This window comes from Pseudochaenichthys georgianus, chromosome 18 (genome assembly GCF_902827115.2).
Source record: "Pseudochaenichthys georgianus chromosome 18, fPseGeo1.2, whole genome shotgun sequence".
NCBI classification, from domain to species: domain Eukaryota; kingdom Metazoa; phylum Chordata; class Actinopteri; order Perciformes; family Channichthyidae; genus Pseudochaenichthys; species Pseudochaenichthys georgianus.
In genome coordinates this window covers 24,251,377-24,274,146 of record NC_047520.1, presented here as the reverse complement: position 1 = coordinate 24,274,146, position 22,770 = coordinate 24,251,377, and the positions used below count along the sequence as shown (strand labels likewise).

The 22,770-nt window shown below is 44.1% G+C and overlaps 1 protein-coding gene across 1 annotated transcript in view; it reads right to left on the bottom strand.

Moving 5' to 3' along the window:
* LOC117463543 (voltage-dependent N-type calcium channel subunit alpha-1B-like) overlaps positions 1–22,770 on the bottom strand; it is a 186,054-nt gene that overhangs the window by 110,237 nt on the left and 53,047 nt on the right. The window contains 2 exon segments of the mRNA XM_071206520.1: positions 21,289–21,348; positions 22,067–22,196. Coding sequence (XP_071062621.1) covers positions 21,289–21,348; positions 22,067–22,196 — 190 coding nt within the window.

Sequence of the window (22,770 nt, the reverse complement as noted above, 5' to 3'; positions counted from 1 at the left end):
CGATTACTCCCCCTTTTATTAGTTTTATGAAGGAGATGTCCAGTCACCAAGGCACATGATGAGTGTGTGTGTGTGTGTGTGTGTGTGTGTGTGTGTGTGTGTGTGTGTGTGTGTGTGTGTGTGTGTGTGTGTGTGTGTGTGTGTGTGTGTGTGTGTGTGTGTGTGTTTGTGTTTGTGCTCTGCTCAGCTCTGTGTTTGTGTCTGTCCGACACCGGCATTTGTTTTCAAATGACCATGAACAGTAATTTACACACATCTGGCTAACTCCATAGGTAGCCTATATGCGGGTGTTCCCAAAATAAATTAGTTTAATCTTAATCTCGATGTAGTGCTAAATGCTGTCGGAGTGCACCGGAATGAACGTCACTATCATAATATCTTCTGAAAACAAATGCCAGTGACACACACACACACACACACACACACACACACACACACACACACACACACACACACACACACACACACACACACACACACACACACACACACACACACACACACACACACACACACACACACACACACACACACACACACACACACACACACACACACACACACACACACACACACACACACACACACACACACACCCACACACACACACATACACACACGCACACCCACATACTACTAAAGAGATGCGCTACCATGGAAACCAAACAATGGTGTAGCTGTATTAAAGTCCGAGTAGAAACATCCATCCATCCATCCATCCATCCATCCATCTTCACCCGCTTATCCGTGGTCGGGTCGCGGGGGTAGCAGTTCCAGCAGAGAGCCCCAAACTTTCTTTTCCCTGGCGACATCAACCAGCTCTGACTGGGGGATCCCAAGGCGCTCCCAGGCCAGCGAAGAGATATAATCCCTCCAACTGGTCCTAGGTCTACCCCTTGGTCTCTTCCCGGCTGGACGTGCCTGGAACACCTCCCTAGGGAGGCGCCCAGGTGGCATCCTAACTAGGTGCCCGAACCACCTCAACTGGCTTCTTTCGACGCGAAGGAGGAGCGGCTCAACTCCGAGTCCCTCCCTGATGACCGAACTTCTCACCTTATCTCTAAGGGAGACACCAGCCACCCGGCGGAGGAAACCCATCTCGGCCGCTTGTATCCGCGATCTCGTTCTTTCGGTCATGACCCATCCTTCATGACCATAGGTGAGGGTAGGAACGAAAATGGCCCGGTAGACAGAGAGCTTTGCCTTCTGGCTCAGCTCCCTTTTCGTCACAACGGTGCGGTAAAGCGACTGCAGTACCGCTCCCGCTGCTCCGATTCTCCGGCCCATCTCACGCTCCATTGTTCCCTCACTCGAGAACAAGACCCCGAGATACTTGAACTCCTTCACTTGGGGTAAGGACTCATTCCCTACTTGGAGTGGACAGTCCATCGGTTTCCTGCTGAGAACCATGGCCTCAGATTTGGAGGTGCTGATCCTCATCCCAGCCGCTTCACACTCGGTTGCGAACCGATCCAGTGAGTGCTGAAGGTCGCAGACCGATGAAGCCATTAGAACCACATCATCTGCAAAAAGCAGTGGTGCAATCCTTAGTCCACCGAACTGCAGACCCCCTCCCCCACGACTACGCCTCGAAATCCGATCCATGTATATTACAAACAGGATTGGTGACAAAGCGCAGCCCTGGCGGAGGCCAACCCTCACCGGAAATGGGTCCGACTTACTGCCGAGGACCCGGACACAGCTCTCGCTTTGGGAGTACAGAGATTGGATGGCCCTGAGTAGAGACCCCCTCACCCCATACTCCCGCAGCACCTCCCACAGTAACTCCCTGGGAACCCGGTCATACGCCTTCTCCAAGTCTACAAAACACATGTAGACCGGATAAGCGTACTCCCAGGCCCCCTCCAGGATCCTTGCGAGAGTAAAAAGCTGATCCGTCGTTCCACGACCAGGACGGAATCCGCATTGTTCCTCCTCAATCTGAGGTTCGACAATCGGCCTGACCCTCCTTTCGAGTACCTTGGAGTAAACTTTCCCGGGGAGGCTGAGTAGTGTGATGCCTCTGTAATTGGCACACACCCTCTGATCCCCCTTTTTAAAAAGGGGAACCACCACCCCGGTCTGCCACTCCTTCGGTACCGTTTCCGACTTCCACAAAACGTTGATGAGACGTGTCAACCATGACAGTCCCACAACACCCAGAGCCTTCAGCATTTCCGGGCGGATCTCATCCACCCCCGGGGCTTTGCCACTGTGGAGTTGTTTGACGACCTCAGTGACCTCCCCCCGGGAGATTGGTGTTTATCCCCCGTCATACGCCAGCTCTGCCTCTAACATAGAGGGCGGAGTTGTCGGGTTCAGGAGTTCCTCAAAGTGTTCCTTCCCCATCAGTTGAGGTCAACAATGTCCCATCCTTACTGTACACAGCTTGGATGGTCCCCTGCTTCCCCCTCCTGAGGTGTCGGACAGTTTTCCAGAACAACTTTGGTGCCGCCCGAAAGTCCTTCTCCATGTCTTCTCCAAACTTCTCCCACACCCGCTGCTTTGCCTCGGCCACGGATGAGGCTGCTGCCCTTCGGGCCTGTCGGTACCTTGCAACTGCCTCGGGAGTCCCCTGGGATAACAAATCCCTGAAGGCCTCCTTCTTCAGTCGGACGGCTTCCCTGACCACCGGTGTCCACCAGGAGGTTCGAGGGTTACCGCCCCTTGAGGCACCTAGGACCTTGAGACCACAGCTCCCCGCCGCGGCTTCGGCAATAGAGGCTTTGAACACCGACCACTCTGGTTCAATGTCCCCAACCTCCACAGGAATGCCCGAAAAGCTCCGCCGGAGGTGTGAGTTGAAGGCCTCCTGAACTTGGGCCTCCTCCAGACGTTCCCAGTTCACCCGAACTACACGTTTGGGCTTACCAGGTCTATCCAGAGGCTTCCCCCGCCACTCGACCCAACTCACCACCAGATGGTGATCAGTTGACAACTCCGCCCCTCTCTTTACCCCAGTGTCCAAAACATACGGCCTCAGGTCCGATGATACGATAACGAAATCGATCATGGACCTTCTGCCTAGGGTGCTCTGGTACCACGTACACTTATGAGCATCCTTATGCTCGAACATGGTGTTTGTTATGGCCAATCCATGACTAGCACAGAAGTCCAGTAACAAACCACCACTCCGGTTCAGATCAGGGGGGCCGTTCCTCCCAATCACGCCCCTCCAAGTGTCTCCATCATTGCCCACATGTGAGTTGAAGTCTCCCAGCAAGATTAAAGAGTCCCCTTCAGGAGCCCCATACAGGACTCTTTCCAGGGTCTCCAAGAAGGCCGTATACTCTGAACTGCTGTTGGGTGCATAAGCACACACAACAGTCAGAGTTTTCCCCCCCATAACCCGCAGGCGTAGGGAGGCGACCCTCTCGTCCACTGGGGTAAACTCCAACAACGAAGCACCTAACCGGGGACTTGTGAGTATCCCCACACCCGCCCGGCGCCTCACACCTTGAGCAACTCCGGAGAAGAATAGAGTCCAACCCCTATCCAGAAGTAAGGTTCCAGAGCCGACGCTGTGCGTAGAGGTGAGCCCAACCAGATCCAACTGGTACCGCTCCACCTCCCGCACAAGCTCCGGCTCCTTCCCCCCCAGAGAGGTGACGTTCCACGTCCCCAAAGCCAGCTTCTGCCGCCCGGGTCTGGTCCGTCGAGACCCTCCGCTTTCACTGCCACCCTTCTGGCAGCGCACCCGACCCCATCGTTGTTTCCCGTAGGTGGTGGGCCCGCGGGACGGAGAAGCGGAGGTGTTGCCCACGTTGCCTTTTCGGGCTGGGCCCGGCCGGGCTCCGTGGCAAACCCGGCCACCAGACGCTCGCCGACGAGTCCTCCTTCTGGGCCTGGCTCCAGAAGGGGACCCCGGGCTTCCTCCGGGCCGGGTATCCTCACTTCTTGTGTCGTCTTTCATGAGGTCTTTTGAACCAATCTTAGTCTGGCCCCTTGCCTGAGACCAATTTTCCATGGGAGACCCTACCAGGAACACAACGTTGTTAATATGTTTTGGATTGTTCTAGTATTTGTTCAGGCTGTTACATACAATTAGCCTCGGTTGCTACCTGCTGGTGAGTAAATATTAAAATCAGTTAAAATTGATAACCGGTCCGCGATATTTTTTTAATGTATCTGCCGGTCCTTGGCACAATAAAGGTTGGGCTCCGTAGCATTCTCAATTACATTTAGCAGGAAACCTATTTTCTCCCACGTTACGTTTTTTATGAACGTATCTCAAATACGTTTATTTTCTACATATCTTCTAGAAACATATTTTCTCCCACGTTACGTTTGTTATGAACGTATCTTAAATACGTTCATTTTCTACATATCTTTGCCATTTGTTGTCTTGCTTATAATAATGATAATAGTCATTTATAAATATCGTTTTAGAGCACACATTTGAAATCGAGAATCAGGCTCGATATATGGTTAAATTAAAATCAGTAGGTGAGGCTGTAATTTCGCCAGCTGTTACTCATGAGCGAGGCAGACAATAATAGTTTTAACATGCCAAAAAGCTGCTGTGTCGTTTATTGCTCCTCAAACATTAAAACAAATCCAGAGTTACGTGTTTCTGTACTTCCCCTAAGAAGAAAGGACAGTAACAGAAGATCTCTGTGCCTTCAGGCTTGACCGCCGTTCAAATGACAGCGTTGGTTTCCCTAAAAGTGGGCGGGGCTGTAAAGTGACATAGATTTTACTCTCATCTATTATTCAAAACCATTCTATTTATTCTAACTTAAATTACATGCCAGTGTTTTATCTTTTTATTACTTATATTTTAATATTTTATTTGCTATGAGTTATATCTGAAGCAAATTATGTTTCTGAAGATGTGTAGTCAATTCCACCCTTCAATGTAGCATCAATGTGAACTCTCATTACAGGAACAATATGCAACAATATGCAGTTTTTAAAGATATTACTGATTTTCTTTGAATATAAGAATGTAAATACTGAGTTGAGAGAATAGTCAGGGGATTTGGGTGATGGGAGACAAACCTATGGAATCACAATTTCAATAGCTTACCATTAAATGACGGATATGCCTTTCTGCCTGTGATGTTTTACAAATCAGATATTAATGTGTAGAAGTAAAACATGATAAATAGTATAGCAATATCCTGTACAATTATGTGAAAACATGAATACAACTACACATCTTCAGATGTTATACATACATAAGTGTCCTACACTAATAATACAAAGTTATTATTAGTATGCTATGTGTACCTTGTGTGCACCGCCTAGTGGTTAAAGCACGTTATTGAATTATTTTTGTTGAATAATGTTATTTTTGTTGAATAATGTTATTTGTTGAAAACAATATTAAGAGTACATACTTTCATAGGGGGAAAGTAGAAGGTCAATGATAGAAATATAGAATATAAAAAATCAAGAAGATACTGTAAGTGATCTCTACAATAAAACAGTTTAGTGCTGGATGTACAAAGATATTAATATGAGGATGTGCAAAACAGAAACACTAATTAACCTTTATTAACACATTAAAGAATACTTTAGGTTAAGGTCTTCTTAAATAAGAAAAAAGCTATCTACACATAAATATTAAGCCTGACAAAGTACTTAACGTCTAATATATTGCTTTCCTGCAATGTTAACTATGTTGAAGCACTTATTTGAACTGATATTATACACATTAATTATACTTTTATGTATGTAGATAGTATAAGAAATGTGCAGAATATAACAGTTTAATGGTGGAGGCATACACACATATTGATAGATGTCTTGTAATGCTCTGTTGAGGAACCTGTGACCCACATTTTTAATTCATTGCATAACTACACCATAGTTGTGTATATGATATGTCAATAAACCTTTGAACATCTTGAAATATTGAAAGGGATGTGCAAAATAGCCATAATATACAGTCTTTAATTAACTATTAGTAGAGAATAACGAGTAATGAATATACTTTATAGAGATCTGCAGATAAATGTTTAGTCTTCTCCGTACCCATATCCGCAGCAGGTCTCCAAGGTGAACAGCCTCTGGCATGTTAGATCAAGGTATGTAAGGGAAGTCGGCACCAACTATCAAATATCTCTCCTGATTGTTGGCACTTTCAATTAAATTCAAAACCTTTATTTATCCAGGTAAAATCCCATTGAGATCAGTGATCTCTTTTTCAAGGGAGACCTGCAGACAAGAGACACTTGACAACCACCTTTCCCTGAAATTTACTCAGATGTAACTAAAGTCTGCTTTAAGGGTTGTTTATATTTCACATCATTAATCAGAATCTGCAAAGTAACTAAAATAAATGTCGTGGAGTAAAAATACCAGGTTAACCTCTGAATTGTAGTGGAGTAGAATTACAAAGTAACAATGATGTTAAGCAGGTAGGACTCAAATGCAGAATAACGAAAAGCGAGCTTTATTAAATAAATTAAAGCTGTGGCAAAACAAGGCAGAATCCAAAATATCCAACACCAACGAGCAGCACAAGGAACACAGACCGTGGAATGACATGGAGGGGAAACAATGAACCGACATGGAGCACAGGGGAAGACTAGACTAAATACACAGAAGGGTAATCACAGAACAAGACACAGCTGGGCAGGGGAGGAGAAACACAAGGACAACAGGTGAACACAATCAGGTAATCAGGGAGGGAAACAGACAGAAAGCAGACAGGCAGGAAACGGGGGTGAACACTTTACACAATAAAACCCAAAGACAAGAAAAACACCAACACAGACAAAACTACAAACGTGACATAACATCAGAATCGTGACAGAACCCCCCCCTCAAGGGACGGATCCCAGACGTCCCAAAAAAAAAAAGGCCCAGGGGCAAGGCAGAGACCAAGGACGGGGTCTCGGGCGGAAGGCCCGGGGGCAAGGCAGAGACCAAGGAGGGGGTCTCGGGTGGACGGCCTGGGGGCAAGGCAAAGTTCAAAAAGGGGCGAAGGCCACAGCACTCAGGGGGCCGAGCATAAGGGCGAAAGCAGCGGCAGGAAGAGTCAAGGGGCCGGGCCCGAGGACGAAGACCGCGGCACTCAGGGGGCCGGGCTCGAGGGCTAAGATCGCGACTCTCAGGGGGCCGGGCTCGAGGGCGAAGTACGAGGCTCTCAGGGGGCCGGGCTCGAGGGCGAAGACCAGACAGCTCCGGAGGCCGGGCAGGACCCGGTGTCGGCCGAACAGGAACCGGAGCCAGTGGGACAGGCTTCGGCAGGATCCCCCACGGAAGAGGACCAGGAGTTGGCAGGACCCCCGGTGAGACAGGTGATGGTGGGGCCTCCAACGGAACAGGACAAGGGGTTGGCAGGACCCCCGGCAGAAGAGTTGTCGGCGGGACCCCCAGAGGAACAGGACATAGGATTGGCAGGACCCCCGGCAGGAGAGCAGTCGGCGGGACCTCCAACGGCACAGGACATAGGGTTGGCAGGACCCCCGGCAGAAGAGTAGTTGGCAGGACCCCCGGCAGCAGAGTAATCGGCGGGACCTCCAACGGGACAGGACAACGAGCTGGCAGGACCCCCGGCAGAAGAGCAGTCGGCGGGGCCTCCAACGGCACAGGACAAAGGGTTGGCAGGACCCGCGGCAGGAGAGCAGTCGGTGGGACCTCCAACGAGATGGGACAAGGAGCTGGCAGGACCCCCGGCAGGAGAGCAGACGGCGGGACCTCCAACGGGACGGGACAAAGGGTTGGCAGGACCCCCGGCAGGAGAGTAGTCGGCGGGGCCTCCAACGGCACAGGACATAGGATTGGCAGGACCCCCGGCAGGAGAGTAGACGGCGGGACCTCCAACGAGACAGGACAAGAAGCTGGCAGGACCCCCGGCAGGAGAGTAGACGGCGGGACCTCCAACGGGACAGACATACGATTGGTAGGACCCCCGGCAGAGGAGTAGTCGACGGGGCCTCCAACGGGACAGGACATGGAGTTGGCAGGACCCCCAGCGGAACCTCCAACAGACCAGGACATTGGGTAGGGACTTGAGACGTGACTCGAGAGGGGAACTAGAGACGGAACTCCAGAGGGGACTAGAGGAGGAACAAGAGGAGGGACTAGAGGAGGAACTAGAGGAGGGAACTCGAGAGGGGAACTAGAGAGGGGACTCGAGGAGGGACTAGAGGAGGGACCTCGAGAGGGAACTCGAGAGGGGACTGGAGAGGGGACTCGAGAAGTGACTAGAGGAGGGACTAGAGATGGGACTAGGGAATTGACTAGAGGCGGGACTTGAGTAGGGACTAGAGATGGAACTCGAGAGGTGACTCGAGAGGGGACTCGAGATGGGACTAGAGAAGGGACTAGAGAAGGGACTTGGGAAGGGACTCGGGAAGGGACTTGGGAAGGGACTTGAGTAGGGACTAGAGAAATGACTAGAGGTGGGACTGGAGAAGGGACTAGGAAAGTGACCTGAGGAGGGACTAGGGAAGGGACTAGAGAAGGGACTAGAGTAGGGACTATGGCAGCTGGGACTAGGACTGGGGCCGGAACCATGGCTGCTGGGGCCAGAACTGGGGCTGTAACCATGGTTGCTGAGGCCGGAACCAGGGCCGGAACCATGGCCGCTGGGGCCAGAACCATGACTGCTGGGACCGGCACTGGAGCCGGAGCCGCTGGAGTACGGGCTGGAATCCTGGCCTTGCATCTTCCAGAGACCTTTTGGAGGCTCCGTGGACCTCCAAACGCCAGACGGGTTCCTGAGAAAAGGTCTGAGGTTGGAACTGGAACCGCTGGAACCGGAACCGAGGCCTGGACCATGGCTGTGTGGGCCAGGTAATCGAGCAAGGAAACATAGCTCTGCGGGCAGGTACTGGTGCATGGATCCATGGCTGTGGAAACCGGAACTGAAGCCGGGATCATGGCTGTTGGAGCACGGGCTGGAATCCTGGCCCTGCGTCTCCTAGAGGCTCTTTGGTGACTCCGTGGACCTCCAACAGGACCGTAGTCGGATCCGAGGAAAGGGTTAGATGCGTCGGACCAGTCCTCAGGACAACTTGTGAAAAGCTGTAACCACTCCGGCAACAAACTCCTCAACCAAGGCATTTCGGCCACCTCCATTCGTGCCCTCTCGAGAATAGCCTCTTTGTCCCTTCTAGAAGAAGTTCCTTTCCACTCGGCATGATAACATTGAAGGGAAAAGTCTAGATCGAACAGATCTAACTCAAAATCTTCCATATCCGCTGGGTCCATTTTTGGTCGGTTCATTCTGTTACGAATGGGTGAAGCAGGTAGGACTCAAATGCAGAATAACGAAAAGCGAGCTTTATTAAATAAATTAAAGCTGTGGCAAAACAAGGCAGAATCCAAAATATCCAACACCAACGAGCAGCACAAGGAACACAGACCGTGGAATGACATGGAGGGGAAACAATGAACCGACATGGAGCACAGGGGAAGACTAGACTAAATACACAGAAGGGTAATCACAGAACAAGACACAGCTGGGCAGGGGAGGAGAAACACAAGGACAACAGGTGAACACAATCGGGTAATCAGGGAGGGAAACAGACAGAAAGCAGACAGGCAGGAAACGGGGGTGAACACTTTACACAATAAAACCCAAAGACAAGAAAAACACCAACACAGACAAAACTACAAACGTGACATAACATGAGAATCGTGACAAATGAGCTGTCATGTGGGTATATATTAATGCTGCCCATTGTGGATACAAGCGATTTTCACCCATTTAGTACTTACATGTTACACGAAGATTAATCACGGGGTTTGTCGCAAAGCGGACAGGCGTCAACAATAGCTGGGGATTGTGGGTAGTGTAGTCTCTTTGGCGCTCCACATTTCAGAGAAAACAAGTTGTTTCTCAGAGTTGAAGGGGAAAAACATAAAAGCATTGTACATAATTTAAACCTATCAATGTCGTTTAATTAACAAAGGTAATCTGGTGTTTTTGAGTTGATGAGTGGTGGAGATATCACTGTCAAATCAATCGACAGTAAGGAGAATACTTACTTCCGGGTGTACAATTCTCCGTTATCCAATGGGAATGGACGCTCACACAGCCTTTAAGAGCTGCCGACATAAACGGATGCGGTGCTTCCATGAGCGTCAAATGCCGCCGCCGATGGGAATACAATGCAATCAGTTGAAAGCTCTTTGCGTCCGTTTATGAAGCTGAAGGAGCCTCGGCACGTCCCAACTGCACGCCACGGGACCCTGACCAAGCGTCGTTCCTGGACGTTTAGGGAGTGAGAGTGTGTTGTGTCAGGCTTAGTATTTATCAGTAGATACCCCCAAAGCTATTTTCTTATTCAAAAGAAGACCGTAAGGCGAGACACGGCAGGCAAAAACATCGTTTCTCAAGTACTGGTCAATTTTGAGATTTTGTGCTATTTTGATTCTATAACATATTTACTTTCAGGCTTTTAGAAGGAAAACGTACAAAATACACATTTAAGTGTTTATTTTACTATAGTTTGTCTATTTGCGTCTGTAGATTTCTCCTAAATTCACCAAAAGTTAGCATTCTAACGTAACATAAAGTACCGCGACCGCTGTGTGCACCATGTCAACAGAGCTATCGCTGGAAAGCTGTGTCTCTCCTGCACAATCTCATCGGATCCAAATATGGTCATTTCCTTTGTATCAGCAACCAATCGTGAAAGCACAAAGGGGTCTTAAACCAAGAAACGAAATCTCATTGGCTGGTGTCAATTTCTGACAACGTGATTCGTTCAGATGCGTCACGTGGTGTGCTAAAACACTTCCTGGTTAGCTTTCCGCTAGAAATTGAAATCTCAAAATGGCAAAAGAACGGCGAAAAAACGTTCACAGAGAACACGACAACAATTGTCACTTGCACGAAGCAAGGTTATACAAAAAACAAATTACCCCGAACATGAAATACCTTCACGGAGTGCGTCGAGGCGCAAGCTATCATCCACAGAACAGGAGGGTTTAGCTAGCGCCTCACTGCAATCTTTAAAGGTTGTTTTCTCAAAATGAGTTTTTTCTCCTACTCTGAGTTCGAAATTTCAACTTCAGTAGCATGTAGATACACCAAACCTTCCAGTTATCTTCCTATCAATATTATGAAGGCTTTTATAGAAGGGTTTGTTCATATATCATTCATAGCCTGAATTATACAACATTGTATACCTAAAAACATGGCGAAAATTGATATTTTAGGGCTGTTGACAGTATTTTCTGATTTATGGAGTGATACAAAGAGATATCCAATATCCCTTCTGTAAAAGCCTTAGATACTGTTGGAGTTTACCGGACCAGGTCCGTCCTCCGCGCAGATCGTTTGGATATGGCCAGAGCGGGGTCGCCGTCCGGATCTGCCGATGACCTTTCTTAGTTCTGAGGGAAAAGGAATTGTGTCCTAGACACTATTCTCTGTTAGCTGTACAAAAACTAGACTTTGCACTCCAATGAATTGTTTCTACAAATAAGCACTTTATTACACAGTTCAACAAAAATATATCAATCCGTACTATACCACAAAGCGCTTTGGACTCCTTCTTGAGTTCCCACCGTGACAGGCTCGTCAGTGTGAGGTCCCAGTTGAAGTGAGTCCCGAACTCTGAATATATCTTTTTCTTTATAGTGTTTGCTGTGAAGCCCCCACCTTTGGTGCTCTCTGTGCTGCAGTCTGCCTTTTCTGCCAAGCAACACACAGTTTTAGCTAAGGTCAGGCCAGGGCCATACTCCCTTTTTCTAATTACCTGTTTTAACTGGTTTTCTCACAAGACAGTTGCGTCTGGTGAGGATCAGGGCCCCACATCTCGTCCTTGAAGATAACAGGATGTAGCCGGCCAGCAGTAAACTTTAACAGCAGTAAACTTAAACAGCAGTAAACTTTAACAGCAGTAAACTTTAACAGGTTATTTTTCCACTCAGACAGCTCAAGGTTTCCTATAACAGGATTTCCTATAACTTATATTCACAGTTACTTTTTCCTTATCTTCATCCTTCAATCCCCCTTTTGCCCCATTCTAATGATTGGGGCAACCAAACAACACTATTGTTTATGTACATTTATGTCAGCTGTTTTAGGCTTCTGTCTCTCTTTCCCACATTCTGCCATACGGTGGTACTGATGGTGCTGTCGGGAAAGTGTCCATTGCTGCTGCTTCTTCTTCGCCTTCCTCAATGTCTGGGTTGTTTTCTAAGGATAGCAAGGCGAGTTGTTGGCCCAGGGGAGTAGAAGGTGCTATGGCGGTACTAATTATTTTGTCCACCATTGAGCGGATACATGGGATGCAGCAGCACCCGCACAAGGTCAAAATTGCTGCAAACACGGCCATTGATATCTTGTGTAGTTTCATTTTGTGGGGAATTTGGATTATTACTTTGGTCAATGATTTGTCTCCCCCTTTCACCCACTATGATAAGGATTATTCCAACAATGATGAAAAAACAAAGTGTTAAGGCCAAGCAATAGAGGTGTTGGTTAGGTCCTGAGTTCTTCTTCATCTTCGTTTTTCTTGTAAAAGTTTCTTTGGTGTATCAGTGTAGGTGAGTGTCTCTTGTGTGGTGTGTGTATGTGATGCGTGTGGTGTACCGCCTACTTTGGGGGAGCGGTCCCTTGTTGTGCCTCCTCGCCGGCTGTTATCTCCTGGGCTGCCGTTGGTTCTCCGGTTGTCTCCTCCTCCTCTGAAGTTGAGTCGATGTCCACACTTGGGGGTTGGGGGGCTTCGGTTGTTTGCCTGATGTTCAGTCGGCCTAGGTCCTGGATGGTGTCAGCAACCTGTGTGGAGAAATCTGATACAAATCCCTCAAGCCTACGCTCCGGGCTCTGGGGCCCTCGGCTGTTTGACCCACCAGTGCGTGGCAACTTGGAGCCTGTTGGTGGGGTGTCTTAAAACAACAGACGTCTGTGCACAGGTTTTCTAAATTAATTGTGCAGCTTCAGAATCTTAATACTTGGACTGTGCCAACTAAATAAGAACCCCAACATCTTTAGGTAAACTAAATAACATATTTCAATAGCTCTGAATTTCTGACAAGCATCTGTATTTATTTTTAAATGAAATCCCTGAGATCCCATTAAAAATCTGAATATGATTTGAACTGCTAATGTTTCTGGTAAAGAAACACACTAATCTTATGGATTCAAAGTGAATGGCTTCCTGGTGATACTGCTTCTACCCGTCAGTGCTTAGATATTATCCCGCTGAAAAAATGAATACAGAATTCCAACAAACTGTCCTCAAATGTCTTTCTATTATGTATTTAGATTAAATGTATATCCCCATAATGACCTCAACAATAAAGTCTATGGCTTTTACTTCTTTACCAGGCTAGTTACATGATGTTGTCCAAATTACATTCTATCTCATTACATTACTATGTTTTAACTTTAACTGTAAATATGTTCTTTCTACATTTCAAACCTTAGTTACTTTAATACCTGTTGACACATTAGTTGACACATTACTCACAGGTCAGCTTCTTAAGTCCATCTCTCTGGTAGCCCCTTGGCCACTGATTCTCTATCTGTGTTACCTGCTATAACTCAATCAATATTAGAGACATGTCAACATTCATCAAACAGTGTGTTATCCGCAAATATGGAGCAGGTCAATTCTAAAACTGTCAATCAATGATCAGATTGAACAATGGAGTTGGGCAGCAGGTTCCTTTCAGTCCCTAAATGAAAAATGTACATTGTAAAGTTTACACTCCCCCTTTTTTACACATTATCTCATGTGTAAACAAAAACCTGTATGGGAAGAAAACCTTCAGGTCATAATGGATTATAAGACAATACCAAACATTTTCCCAAATGTACATCCATCATTTCCCACAGTAAACACTCCAGTAAGTGTTTCTCTCCATCTTTCAGTCCTAAAAGAAACAGAATATTCAAATGTCATAGTTTGAGTTTCACATTCTGCAAACCGCTACCTCCTGTGGGAGTGAAATATCAAGTAGGTTAGAAACGGTTTCCCCTTTTGTGCAATGTTAGGAAACCTCTCATTTCACACAGAAATAATGTGTTAGTCCAAAACATGCTTGATTAGTCATCGTTTTAAATCATGCAGTTGCACTGATCAGATGCAGACATACACTCACTCACACTCACACTGTCAGGTTGTAAAGTCAAGTTTGGTCAGGTACACCTCAGAGTCAGTCATTGACAGTGCCTTCCCAAGTTACCCTGTCTGTCAGGGTCAAAGGTCAGTTGGTCTCAGTCTTTTTGGCCATGTGTCGTGCCCTGCAGAGATGTTCCAGCACAGGCCAGCATCATCCGTCTATAGAAATCTGTATATATGGAGCGCCATCATTTATTAATTCACAATTACAACTATAATGTTCAAGATATCTCTGTTTTCCCAAATTCCCTGAAAAGTGTTGGCCAAAAAATGTCACTTCCTTATTGTACTACTACTGCAGTTCATTTACACCTAATCAATATCAACACGTCTAATAGATGTAATTCAGAAACTTGTGTACATCACTATTATCTTGTGTCAAAACATTATCAGGATCTGTAAAGCTCTGCTATGTATTCCATAACTCATTCTATTAATTTATCTTCAATTCTGGTGCACTTAAAGAACAATGTTACCCTCTTTAACAGTGCGTGGAACCCTGGGTGTCCTGAACATGTAACAATCACTCCTTCCCTTATCAAGGACCTAAAAACAGAAGTAATTTCATCAATGGTTTGTAGCTGAACTTAGGAATCATCCCTCATGGTAGGTATGTTTTTACTTTTTAACATCCCTAAATGTCGGTTAATTACTAACTAAATGAATGTCTATTAGGAGGTGGTGCCTCTAGTCCTCTAAACTCATAATCTGGTGCTGTGCGCTTCCTGTGAAGCTGCAAGTAAGATTTTAAAACCCACTGCAGGGTGGGTCGAGTGACCCCTCCTCCCTATTGGTCGTCAATAATATGCACCCTTCTAATGGGTGATTGAAGGCCCCACATTATTTCCCATTTCAGCATCAGCCCTCTTTACTCTAAAATTACTTTTTAAATAGGAATATGTAGAAATGGAACAAATATTCAATCTTCAGAAAAGTTCTTAACCAATGTCTATCTGGTGACTAGCCAACATATTTTAAAATGTCAGATGTATAAAAATAAGCCTAAATACTCCCTTACTCTCAAAGTCCAAATCTAGACACAAGGTGAACAGTTTTGGTAACGGACAATTTAATCTAAAAACAAAACAAAATTGGACTTGTGTCCTTGTTATTTGTTCTTCAAAATACATTAGCAAATACCCTGCGAAGTATTCGCAACCTAACTAACCCTCCCTAGGATATGAAATCCATTAATCCCTTTACTCATAGTTAGTTTATATGTCTAAATTATTATGTGTGACCTAATAATCAGATGTCTTGTTTGTCAACCAAGAATATTAAACTTTAATCTTTTCAGCATTCCAGACCATCATTTAAACAATCAGCCTCCCCTCTCAAACACTAATGTTATTGTTGTACACCACCCTCTGGAAAACTCTTGCACAGTTATGCTGTCAAATCATCGCATATTTTCCTCAGAGTCTGAACCGCCTGAGACCAGCCTGTCTCAAGATCTTGTCACATTGTGAACAGTCAGTAATGCGTTGTCCTCTGCAGCTGTAGCCAATAGGATCAATGAAACTCTTGCACTGGGATGTCCTGAGGGGGAAGGCACCTCTGGATCAATGTGCTACAGTCAGCAGACACACTTGTCCTCCGCACAGCAGGAATCCCCCAAAACTGCTGTTTCTCTTCCCACCACTGTTGCCTTGACAACGAGGTACACGCAAAATGTCAAACCCTCCTCAGATGCGTTCTTTGCACAGTTCTTCTGTTTCTGTAGTGAGCAACTCTTCACCAACACACTGATTCAGAGTACAACCCAAAGGTGGCGCACAACTTTCCAGTGCCGCTGTAATCACAATAAAACCAGCAACTGGAGATAAACTCAATTTAAATCTCTCCCCCAAAGGGTTACGAAATAAAACGGCTGAGTGTCTATATGGTCAGGAATGCTGAAACATGTGAATGTTAAAACAAATCAATGGCAGTAGTCTACCCGGATTCTTTACTCCATTAACAGTAGTAAAACCACATTGTAAAATCTCTTTTGTCTAGTTGAAGTCCTGCTTACTTCATCTTTAAAATCTTCTTTAATTTGAAACCAAAAAAGGTCTTTAATGGTATCAATTGTGGACTTCCTTAATATGAATTGTAAATGCAACATATGTTCTCTGTAGAACACAGATATGACAGTAGCTGCTGAAACTGGTTAATAGCAGTTTTCTGTCAACCTAGTTAAGCATGTTGTTGTTATATCTAGTAAATATATTTTTATTTCATGTTTACTCACAAAACAATATGACATTATTTAGAAACAAGTTGTACTCTCTCTGAACTCTTCAAAACATCTACTTGTCTTTCTCTTTCCTCCCTGTGCCCTGCAGCTGCCGGCTCAAGTTTCCCCTCATCAATCACCGGTGTGTTTGTGCAACACCTCTGTCATGCGTAACCATTTAACAGATTCATTCTGACTGACAAACTCATAACAACCTCCCGTTTACTTTCTACTCTTTCTTCATAAACTTACAAACACAATTAATGTCTACTAATGATATTATAAAAACACTAGGTGGAATAATCCACTATTATGTTCAATTTGAATCAAACTTTAACCTGCTTCATATACTCAGCAAACAGTATTATTACTTTCCCTCAACGTTACTGTATGCAATAAATGCCTTCGAAATATAAGTAAACTTCTCAGTAAATGACAAATACCACGAAATTCACAATGCAATGTAATGGTACCAATCAGTTCTCAAAACCCCTCATAAAACCACAAAGTGACGTAACTGTATCCTACAAAAACTATGCTAAAAACAGCAAATTATAGTTTCTTATTTATTTCAATATCTACTACTTGAGCTCCCACATTGATCTATTCATTTTCAATGTTATTCACTCCTTGTTTTAAATTCAATGCTCTTTCTTCATGCATTTAAGAAGAGAGAGAGAAAAAAGAAGGAGGGGGGTGTGGGTACTCTCACAGACACCCCGGCTTGAACAGGCATTCCATGAGGGGGGGGGGGGCTTCCTTGAAACAAGAATGACTTCGTATCTATTTATCTGACTAGGTTAATATGTGTTCACTTGTATTTATTAATACACTGGACAATTCTTGTCGTTACTCTTAATGTCCTTATTCTTATTTATTTGAATGTCCGTGGAGCAACACAGAATATTGAAGAACAGAGAGCAGCTGACCACAAATGAGCTTCCCCTGTTATATAAACATTAATATATTCCTTCTGACTGACAAGCGTTCAAAAACCCTCCTGTTTATCACTTAGGCTACTACTTTTTGTTTTATTCATAACCTAAAAATACAATTGTGATGAATAGCTTGCTCTTTTTCTGATTGAAACAAAGAGTATTCTTCTACAGAATCCGAAAGTGGGGGTAGATTCTTTCACAGACAAATACTGACACCCCGGCTCCGGCTGGAGCTCTCAGCCTTTTCAAGAGAAGGGGGGCTTCTTTCAACAACTAATCAACAAACTATTGGTATACCAAAACATTTACCAACATAAAACAAGGTCTTTACGAATCAACAATGACAACCAACAGACAGAACAATCAACAAACAGCAAACATTGTACACAGATATATTAGCTACTGATACGGCGACCAGTTTTACACCTTACTATTGGCTACTCGTTTGACAAGTTTGACACCTTACTGTTGGCTACTTGTTTTGACAAGTTTGACACCTTACTGTTGGCTACTTGTTTTGACAAGTTTGACACCTTACTGTTGGCTACTTGTTTGACAAGTTTGACACCTTACTGTTGGCTACTTGTTTTGACAAGTTTGACACCTTACTGTTGGCTACTTGTTTGACAAGTTTGACACCTTCCCGTTGGACCGCGGCGGATCCTCATAAATTACGGGTTCCACCCGCTTCTCATCACAGATTTGTTTATACCCTTGTTGATCTATTCAGTGCACACAATTTTATTTACGTTTTATCTTTACTTTTTAGCTGAGACAATTATTTCTGCCATTTTCACACAATCCTAAAATGTAGTGGTATTTCAAACACATCTATTTGTTGTAACAGGCAGATGCTTACCTTGATTCTAAATGACCCGGGTTTTTGATTGTGTGAGATGGTTTCTTGTAAAAGCCGTAAACTCAATGTTTTTTGGTGTCCTCTCAGAAGGTCATCGGTGTCCGGACTTCCCGCTCTAGACCATCACGTCACAGGGTCACCAAGCTGTTGGAGTTTACCGGACCAGGTCCGTCCTCCGCGCAGATCGTTTGGATATGGCCAGAGCGGGGTCGCCGTCCGGATCTGCCGATGACCTTTCTTAGTTCTGAGGGAAAAGGAATTGTGTCCTAGACACTATTCTCTGTTAGCTGTACAAAAACTAGACTTTGCACTCCAATGAATTGTTTCTACAAATAAGCACTTTATTACACAGTTCAACAAAAATATATCAATCCGTACTATACCACAAAGCGCTTTGGACTCCTTCTTGAGTTCCCACCGTGACAGGCTCGTCAGTGTGAGGTCCCAGTTGAAGTGAGTCCCGAACTCTGAATATATATTTTTCTTTATAGTGTTTGCTGTGAAGCCCCCACCTTTGGTGCTCTCTGTGCTGCAGTCTGCCTTTTCTGCCCAGCAACACACAGTTTTAGCTAAGGTCAGGCCAGGGCCATACTCCCTTTTTCTAATTACCTGTTTTAACTGGTTTTCTCACAAGACAGTTGCGTCTGGTGAGGATCAGGGCCCCACATCTCGTCCTTGAAGATAACAGGATGTAGCCGGCCAGCAGTAAACTTTAACAGCAGTAAACTTAAACAGCAGTAAACTTTAACAGCAGTAAACTTTAACAGGTTATTTTTCCACTCAGACAGCTCAAGGTTTCCTATAACAGGATTTCCTATAACTTATATTCACAGTTACTTTTTCCTTATCTTCATCCTTCAATACTAATATGACTACAACATGAAACCATAATTTTGAATCTGGCTTTATCCAAAGTTCAGATTTCGATTCCTGAAATGTGTTAAAATATGTGCATATTTAATGAGATAATGGATAATGTGTATATTTAACCATGCTATTTCAGAAAACTTGTAATACAAAAGACAATTGCCTTATTGTAAGTAATTAACTGGAGAAATTTCTAGCTGATACCTTTAAGTTAAAAAAAATTACCCTATTCACCTGGGGTGTCTCGCCTTAACCTAAAGTATTTTTTAATGTTTAAATAAAGTTTAATTAGTTTGTCTGTTTTGCACATCCTCCTATTAATATCTTTGGACATCCGGCACTAAACTGTTTTATTGTAGAGATCACTTACAGTATCTTATTGATATTTTCTATTCTATATTTCTATAATTTTTCCCCCTATGAAAGTATGTACTCTTAATATCCTCATGTTTTCATCAAATACAACGTATCAACAAAAAAATGCAATAACGTGCTTTAACCACTTAAAGCACTTAACAGTGTTGACACAATAAAATTAGGGCTGTCAAGTTAACGTGTTAATAACGCGTTACGCAAACAAAAATTAACGCCACTAATTATTTTAACGCGATTAACGCATGTGTATTTTTTTTCCTCGGCCACCCTGTAGTTTCAGAGCGCATCGAGTTTAAAATACCATCTACAAGCTGATGCTGACAGCCCCGCTCCTGCCGCCCGCTTGTGGCAGACCACACTTCCACGCTCACCGGCAGGCACCGACTGGCTATTGGGAGGACCGGGAGGGTGTGTGTATGTGTGGCCCGAGCGAGCGAGAGACCGTACGTGCATTGTTGTTGTTAGCATCTGGTGCTAGCTAGCTGCGCTAACGGATATAAGGAGCTGTTTAAATTAAAACAGAGGAGCGCTCTATCCACACAACTGCGCCGAGCACTTGACTTTATGCAGGAAGCCAGACAGTGGGACATTGTATGAGAAGTCAGCACACTCAGCACGGATAGTGCAACATGATTGCAGCGTCCAGGCAGCTCCCGTTCGAGCATATGCCTTGAGTTGCACATAGCTCCAACGATCCATCACACACACACACACACACACACACACACACACACACACACACACACACACACACACACACACACACACACACACACGCGCACACGCATACACGCGCTCACACACACACACACACACCATTTGTATTGTATTATTGTATGAGAGAGGTTCCAGGTTGAATTGAGGCGAATATCTGTAATGTTCAGAGGTTGTTGTGTTTAATATTCATGAGAATATTTGTCATTGTTCAAATGATAATAAACATCAGCATAAAGCATATTTGTCCACTCATATGTTGATAAGAGTATTAAAAACTTGAAAAATATTCCTCTAAGGTACATTTAGAACAGATCAAAAATGTGTGATTAATTTGCGATTAATCGCGATTAACTATTTTAATCGACTGACAGCCCTAAATAAAATATACTGTTGTTTCCAGTTTAGTTTATGATATATTTTGTTATCCACACATATAATGTTTTTATATTTGTAACACCAAACCGACAGAAAAGATGGTCTAAACATGACCCAGTGGTCTGTTAATAAAAATAGTATTATCAAACATAATATTAAAATGAACTCTTATTTTGAAAATACAGCTTCCTGTGTTCGAATGAGCTGCTCCGACCCTCGGTCCTGACGGACTCCAAAAGTCCGACATTATACAATCAAACAAATAAATAAACACAAGGATAATGTTGTCTTATTGTTGAGTAAATAACAGTGTGTGGTTTGGAAAAGAATACAAAATTAGAAGGAAAAAACGATGAAACAATACAGATTTCAGTATTCTGAGCCTCTACTCTCCCCATAACTGACGGCAACAAAAGTCCGACATTATTCAATTAAAATAAAGAAGTAAAAACAATAAGTGTGGCTTGATATTGAGAAAGAAAAAGGTTGGTAAACGCTGTGAGAATGGATCTGCGGAGAGCATTTCGCCGCGATCCCAACTCGTCTATTACCAACGTTCAGGGAGCTCTATGCAAGTCAATGGGACGCCCTGCTGATAGTTGAAACTCGACGCTAAAGGGCCCCCCCTTGCGTTGGAAAGTGACGACAGGGACCCTGACATAACGTCAACATAGGCCGAGTTGGGGGTGAGAATGTGTTGGTCACAGCAGCTTGTTTGAATGTTTTGAAATAGAGTAGAACATAAACAAAAATAAACATTAAATATAAACATCTGAAAATAGACAATAAAGCCAAAGTCAAAAGTAAATTATATGCATAGATAAAACTATGTAGACTACCGGTCAAATAAACACTATAACGGGCCAAATTGTTGACATGTGTATTTATTGACATGATTACCTTGATCACCATTTCAAAAGTGAAAACCCCAGTGAAAGCATAGTCCAGATATTTGAGCACCTGCAAAGAAAACTCAATCAGTGCCGAAACAGATAACTCTTTTCCTGTAAATAAACAACTGCAATCACACAATATGTGAGTATTTTTTCAGAATATTACCCACCTCCACTGGCGCTAAAATTAAATAATAAAATGTTCCGTATATGCTGTGAATAGACACTGAATAGAGAAGAAACACGTTTCTTAAAGCGTCGTGTGGTGCAGTGGATAGAGACTTGGTCCGGGGATCAGATGGTCACAGGATCAAACCCCATTACAGTCAACATGTCGTTGTGGCATGTCCCAGCATGACACTTCACCCCAAATTCCCTGTGGGGATTGCCCACAGTATTGACACTTTTGATAAAAGCGTCTAACAAGTAACATGTCATGTAATGTTTTAAGAAATAAATCTTACTCAATTTTAGAAAAACCTTTTTAATGGAAAATCACCAACTAGCATCAGAAGACAGAACACATTTGAGCATTTCTGTCTTATTTTGTAACACAACATGTTCTGATACTGGTAAATGTAGTTCAAAATAAGAATTCCCAGCTTATTACATGATCTGACTAGCTAAATATCCCTTCTTATTTCAAGACATCTTACCAAGCATATTTTCACTTGTTCTATTGGCCTTGTTTTTATATTATTTTACTGGATCTTGGAGCAGCATTGTTTCCAGTGAGGCTAACATATATGTGTTTATGTGTGAAGTACGTGTAGACTGTGACTCACATTGTTGCGCGGGGCGTTGGTCCAGACCGGGTCCTCTGCTGCCAGAGCGATACTGCTCATAGAAATCACAACCAGGATGCTCATCTCAAAATATCGCAGAGTCACGATGTAGTGACATAACCGCCTCACCCTGAGGACAGACAGGTGGCCACATGAGAGCAGTGGACACACACATAGAATAGCTTCTATCTCCTCAGTTTGGTGCTTCAACACACTTCAAATCAGAATCCAATTTATTGCCACACATACAAGGAATGTACTTTGGGGTCTGTTGGTGCAGACATAAACAATCTAAGAACATAAGTTCTATGCGTAGTTGAAAAATATAAAGATAATACAAATAACTATTTTTAATATACTATTTAGCAATAACATAAAATAAGGGAAAGTATTTTCACAAAAAAGGAATTTAATTTATAAAAAAATAACCTAAAAAGCTAAAAAAAACGTACAAACTTAGGACAACGAATATGGGACAATATGGCAAACCATATAAAGCACCAGTGTGGCTTTTTACACTTGTACATATGATAAAACAGTTCACAAAGTGACACAGGAAGCCTGAGACGCAAGATCAAAGACATAACTAAGTCCACACTACAACCTGATGTATGTATTGTTTTATTGTCAGAGTTATGATACTCGGATGGTGGATGGTTGAGCTCTATGAGTTCTGACATTACGGACTCTGTGAAGTGACTTCC